General features: G+C 44.8%; 1 protein-coding gene and 1 non-coding gene across 4 annotated transcripts in view; one reads left to right on the plus strand and one right to left on the minus strand.

Annotated features, from left to right (window-relative positions):
• LOC135896857 (uncharacterized) overlaps positions 1 to 861 on the minus strand; it is a 102,837-nt gene extending 101,976 nt beyond the window's left edge. For all 3 annotated transcript variants that reach the window (XR_010562833.1, XM_065425361.1, XM_065425360.1), the window contains exon 1: positions 616 to 861. Coding sequence is in view for 2 of the 3 variants with exons in the window: in XM_065425361.1 (XP_065281433.1) it covers positions 616 to 675 (60 nt within the window). In the remaining variant the exon portion in view is untranslated. The remainder of the gene's footprint in view (positions 1 to 615) is intronic.
• A 4,465-nt stretch (positions 862 to 5,326) lies between these two features.
• Positions 5,327 to 5,401, plus strand: TRNAS-GGA (transfer RNA serine (anticodon GGA)). Its single transcript has one exon. It is a non-coding gene; the product is annotated as a tRNA-Ser (tRNA).
• The last annotated feature ends 1,126 nt before the right edge of the window (positions 5,402 to 6,527 follow it).

Below are 6,527 nucleotides of genomic sequence, written 5' to 3' on the forward strand. Positions count from 1 at the left end.
GACACGAGCTCCTTAACGCTGTCGAGCTAAAATAAAGGCTAGTATGCTTCGCATCCTGGGCTTAACCTTAGCTAAGCCACAGCCATTTTTTTTCCTCCCCTTTTTCAGGATACAGATGTACGCCAATATGTACAGATGCAAATATGTATAGATGCTGGGTTGGTGTAGATACGCATGTGAATATATGTATATAGATGTTATAAATGTTCTGGTGTGAATATCAATGTCTGTATAATATGAAATTTTATGTACATATGTAACAGAGTCTCTTTGGGGAATATGCTGCAAGTGTTCGTCAAAGACAGAGGGCAGGAAGCTGGTGAAGCTGCGATTGTGCAGCTTTTTGTTCCTGCCCTTGCAGTTGCTCTTGCTGTGAAAAGCAAAATGCGAAATAAAGTTGAATGGTCCAGTTTGTTTTCAAGTTCTGGCCTAGGTATCAAGTGAAAATGATGCCTCTATCCAGTTATATAATTACGAAGGATCTTTAAAAGATAAATTTGGTTTAATGATCTTAAAGGCACAGAAACTTAAAAACGTTGTGCCTTTCAATATCAGGGTGAATATGGCAGCTAGCAGGCATGAAGGCTCCACGAAATTACAATACCGAGTGCTCACCTGACATTCCTCGACTTCCCTCGATCCCCTGGCTTGTTCTGCTGTATGTAAGTCCTGCATGCAGCATAACCAGTTGGTGTCGTGCCATGTGATTTGAAAAAAAAAAAGTTCGGCAGCATGTTACACTTCTGTAACGAGTAAAAGCCAAAGCCTGCAGCACACTTGGTAATCTATGAGTTTCAACGATTGGAGGGATCATATTTCTTGCAACACATAACGAGCCGCCGTCTGAAGTACACGTGTCGCAAGCCGTTGTTTGCGAGCTTCGGCCTCCTCTCTACCTTGCCGTCTCGCGTGGTAACGTTGCTGCGTTCGCAGTTCGACTTCGGCTCATTTTAACGCGATAGCGTTAAGGAGCTCGTGTCGCAGAAAAGCCGGTGTCATCGGCGTTGGCCGTGAGCGATAAATCCCAACAGGCACTTCTTGAATAAAAAACAACTTGCAAGGTGGGCTGGGTGGGAATCGAACCAGGGTCTCCGGAGTGTGAGACGGAGGCGCTACCACATCAGGCCGCGCGTTTAAGCGAAGGGGAGCAGCGACTCGCCCAAGGTGCACAGATCGATCGCCAAAGTGTACTAGAGGCGATAAGCGGTGCTAAAAGATATTGCAGGCACTCAGCCACGAGCTCGACGCTTCAAACCGGTACAAAAGCGTCTCTAGTGAATGCGGTCTTGCCTTAGAAACGAGCTGTTTCTGAGACTCAGGCGTCCGTCGCTTGCCCAGGCGCACATTTCGTTGCCGCGCCGAACGCGGCGCTGCTCGACGCTCACCGCGTCCGATGCGGGGCGCGTAGTCGCTGCGCCGTAGCCCACTGTCTCACACCCCTTGGCGGGTCGACGGGAACGCTGTCGCGTTCCACTCTTGAAGGCGAAGCTTAAGCGTCCTCCAATTTTTTCAACGCTGAGCTGCGGGTTCATGCGCTCGTACAGCGCGGTCAGATTTGCGCCAACGGCGTTTATTTTTGGCTTCACGGTGCATTCTCTCAGCAAGGGAAAGCAGCACTCGCGTCGAACGTCTTGATCCCCGCGTTCCGCACATCGCGCCTCACTTTTCGCTTTACGGGCATCTTTGGCTGTAGCGTACTTCCGAGAGGGATGTGCAATAACTCATTGATGGTTCGGATCCTTGTTTCGATCCTGTTTTTTTTCTTGGAACGTATTGCCGTGTGGACTTGTTTATCTGTTATGGCTGAGCGATTTTCACCGTCTAAGGAATGTTATCGCTCGGCGCGGGACACGCCCGCCTGTATCGGAAATTTCTCTAATGTTATCGATGGTGCTATTGTCATTGAAGCTTGGGTGACCTGATAGTATGTGTGACGCGAATTGTGTAGAACTTTGTGGAACACACGCGGGCACCAGCGATTACACTCGAACCTTCGATGACTCGCCTTTAAAAGCCAATGCGCGTGACCTGCAGATGAGATTTCGACAATCGCCGACCGTGTCCCCCGCTATCGCTGTGCTTTGGGCGTAACTTGCTCTTGTTGGCACAAGTTCGCTCAATACAAGTTAATTTCGTCATTCACAGTTTCACCGCCAAGTTATTCACCGTCACTATGTCACAGTATGCTTTCCTGCGTGTTGTTTGGGTGATTGAAGTCAATGTATGCATTTTTAGCTTCGCTTTGCCGACTGCTTGAAACCTCTGCGTTGCATAGGTGTGAGCTACTGCTTCTTCCCGACAGCCTTCAGGATCGGCGCACATTTTCTCTAACGGACGCGGACACGAAAAACACGCCAGCGAGAGGCTAACAGCTTCGCTGTTATATTTTACCACATCCCAACTGATGTCTTTCCAAGAAATTAATTCGCTGATACACCACAACGAGTAAATTTGTGCCTCTGACAGTGTAAAATACACATATTTAGCGTGCTCAAAACAAAGCACTTATTCTACAAAAAGAAAGCTATTCCAGTTCTCTCAGTTGCGTGTTTTCTTTTGTGCAATTTCAGCTCAGCATTGGCGCTGTGTCGATTTTCGCCGCAAGTCTCGCCCTTGTGACCGGTGAGTACGCTCGGTACGCGTGCGTAGACTAGGTTTGGTCTATGTAAGTGGTTCAAACAGCATTTGTGCTTTTTAATTTCGAGGCAGTTAATAAAAGAGAGCCTGTTTCAGAAACACATTTTGCTGAAATATTTAATTCTCCCGCTTGACTTCGAAGACTAAATTTTGTATATCAATAATGTTAACGTTATCATTGTTATAATAATACTCTGTAATGTATTTGTCTACAATGCGTGTTTGTATGAGAAATCTATGCCCTGCTTTTGCTCATTATTTAAAGAACCGCGTATTATTTTGTCAATCATTCGTTTGAGAAACATGTCACCGTCATATTCTTCAGAGAATGTGAATTCAATCGCACCTAACTTTTCCAGTATTTGGTCTTCCACTTGTGTGGTGCAACATCGTAATCGGGCTAAGTGCGACAGCTTACACTGCACTGGTAAGAGTTCTGAAATACATTTTCATCTAGTATCAATTTGTAGCGGCCACGTATGCTCCGTGGCTACAGAAACTGCTAATATAGGCTTAATTTATTTTCAATAATATTCATCTCAATAGATATGTCAGGAAGCTGCATTTAGTAAATAATATTTTCGACCTTACTCATTAAGCCAATATTATATTGGAAATTTACATTATTAAGCCTTGCAGCCAACTTTAGAAGTGTAGTTTGCGGAGCACTTGGATGTGTTATTCGAAAAATTATCAGTCCTGAAGAACCCATACTGGCGAAAGATTTCACAGAGGTTAAGAAAAGAGATATTATCAACATATCATTGGCATTGTTGAATCGTTGCCGAAAAAGCGGCAAGGAATATTTAAAAAAAGGCTATACGAACAAATTGTGTGCATTCGACTGTCGGAGTGTGTATACAGTGGCTAATATCACAGTCGCAGAGAATAACTGCATCTCTGGGCTCATTTTCGGATGGCCCCATGTCACAACTTTACAACTTTGTCGGTTTCAATGCACCATCTCGGCTGTCCACAATAATTAATTACATTTGAAAAATTCATTTTTTGTTGACAACCAAGATGGTGGATTTGAATCGAGCCCAAGTGTGAAAGTTGTGACTTGAAGATATAAAAAAATGAACTTCATTTAGGCAAACGCGTCGCGGAATTCGAGTACCCATTACGCTGTCACGCTGCTGAGCACTAGGTCGCGAGATCAATCCCGGCCATATTGTACGCATTTGGATCCAGGAGAAATGCAAAAATGGTCGAGCAGGATACTTTATTTGGCTGGTTGTGTCCTAGCGTTCTGTCCGTTCGCCCGTCTTTCTTTCTGGCATTCTTGCGTTTTTTTTCGATCCCAGGGAAATTGCTCGAGTACTTAATTTAGGTGCACACAGAAGAACCTCACATGGTTGAAATTAATCCTGACTGCCCCACTGTGGTAGGCGTATAATAAAATTGCGGTTCTCGCGCGTAAAACCACAGACATTATTTTAAATATACACAATGCACAACCGTCTTCGCGTGGCACCATGCCAAATACCTACAAGAATTTACAACAAATAATACGTCGCTGAAGCTCTCAGTGGTACACAAGTGCAACACTGACCTTTAGTTATGTGGGGGGAAGCAAAGCTTTTCAAGCTAGGATGGCCTAGCTAGCCTGAGGAAGGGTAGCAACCGGCGAATCACTACAACGTGGAAGCTTGTCTCCAAAGAATAGCGAGGAAAGACCAGTGATGACTTGCGTGGTTGTGTTATAGCCGTAGGTGACTAATGGGCGGACTAGCTCCCAGTGGGTCTGGTTAGAGCCGACGCGTATGGTCAGTATGTTGTCCAGAGGCCTTATAAAGCGTAGGCTACTTCATTTGCTTGCGGACGATAGATTGAGTATGCGTGGTAAACAACGTTGCCCTCCGTCAGCAGGGCATTGATTTCTGCGGCGCGTCTTTTCTCGTGATGCGCCGTTTTGTTTTCCTGGCTCATAAAAGATTCGCGTACGGCGGTTTCTGCAGATACACTGATAAACATGATTCTTGTATTTGAAATAACTAAATATAGTATGCGGACCCCACGAAGTTGGAGAATGGAGGGACATGAATCTTTTTTGATGTAGGTGCCTGGGTTGGTGCTTCAAGCAATAGCTTACGGGATGTATCTGTAACGTAATCGGTATCTACCGTTATGTTAGTGCCACTTTAACGTCATGTATCCGACATGAATCGTTGGTTATTGGTTTTCGCGTTAGAAATAACAAAGCAGCGCGAAAAAGATGGAAAAAGAAACCTTCTACAAGAACAGCGTCCTCGCGTGCTACATCTTCCGTTCGTCCATGTCTCTGCTCTGTTTTATCAATTCTATTATGTTATGTGGACGCTGTGTTGTCATACAGCTTTTGTTGAAGCAATACAGAAGAATCACCATGGAAATGCTTTGAAGCCAAAACAAGTTATGAGACCGAGGAGCTTCTGCACTTTTGGATTTTTCAAATCAGTTCAGCAGGCCCTGAAGCTAGCGTTATAGTAAAGTGAGGTGAATAAAGGGAAAATGAGACATCCGCCTGTTCGTAGCAATTGTCCATGGGTTTCCTTTGTAGCAATTGCTACGAACAGGTGGATGTCTCATTTTCCCTTTGTTCATTAGTTCTCTCCACCTTGCGGGTTTCCGCAGAACTACTACGTCAAACACTTGCCTCTGCTTCGTGTTGTCGACAAATTCGACTTCGCCCTGCCATCTGCTAGCTGCCTGGTTAGCTCAGATGGTAGAGCGGCTGCCCCGGAAAGGCGGTGGTCCCGGGTTCGAGTCCCGGACCAGGACGAATTTTTCTTCAACTATGAGGCTTTTCTTTCGAGGAACCCGTACGGGTTTCCTTTGTAGCAATTGCTACGAACAGGTGGATGTCTCATTTTCCCTTTATTCATTACTTCTCTCCACCTTGCGGGTTTCCGCAGAACTACTTCATCAGTAAAGTAAGGTGTATCCGAAAATGGCGCAGTAAAATGTGGTCCTGTCTAGAATGTAGTGGGATCCTCAGCAGCGTTGAATACGTGGGTCGCGTTGTGCTGGCTTTTCGTGTGGCTGATACTCCGGGCCGCCCCGTATTCACTATGCTAAAAACTCGCTGCGGAGGATGATAAGTTCCAGTATTTACTTAAATGCTTCACGAAAGCATCATGTATTATTCGCTCGAAACTGTACGTTGGATGCGGACATAAATTATATATTAAGAATTATATCTAGGCACCGCTAATGGCAACAAAGTACACAAATGTAAGAAAATTCACCGATGTACGTTCACAAAACCAAGCCTTTACAAATCAGTGACGAAGCATGACAACGGCAAATGTATGAAAACGTAGCAGTTTAATTTTATGTATTTAGAGGCGTGCAATTTTAGTACCAAGTTAATGAATCGTCGCGTTTGTGACCTTCAAGGCCAAGTAATAGCGTTGATGAAATGGTACATGTCTAAATTAGACATTGCATTTTTCTACAAGGCCCTGAATTAGGCTGAATTATTGACACAACAAGTGCCACAAACACGTCTGACACAAACGTGGTGACACAAAACGTGTCAACGATTATCACTGCTTAAGATTCGAGTATACACATATATATTCGCGACTACTTCCATCGCACTCGCAAAAGCGAGCCGCTGTTAGACTTGCGCTACGGGCGGAATTGCATGATGGGTTATATGCACTATGTAATGGAAAGTGTTGCGCTTCAAACTTAATATATATATGTGCAGCCCTTGCAAAGGAGGTTTCAATACACCTAAAATTCGAAGTGCTGCTGGAAGTACTTAAGGGTAACATTAAACTTTATTATCAGTTGCTTCACCATGCTAACGCACAACATTTATAGGCGCTTCACCTCTCCTGGCCACAACTGTATTTTGGACACTACGCAAAAACTTCTCCGTGCGAAGCCATCACTGAACC

Source organism: Dermacentor albipictus, chromosome 5 (genome assembly GCF_038994185.2).
Source record: "Dermacentor albipictus isolate Rhodes 1998 colony chromosome 5, USDA_Dalb.pri_finalv2, whole genome shotgun sequence".
NCBI lineage: Eukaryota > Metazoa > Arthropoda > Arachnida > Ixodida > Ixodidae > Dermacentor > Dermacentor albipictus.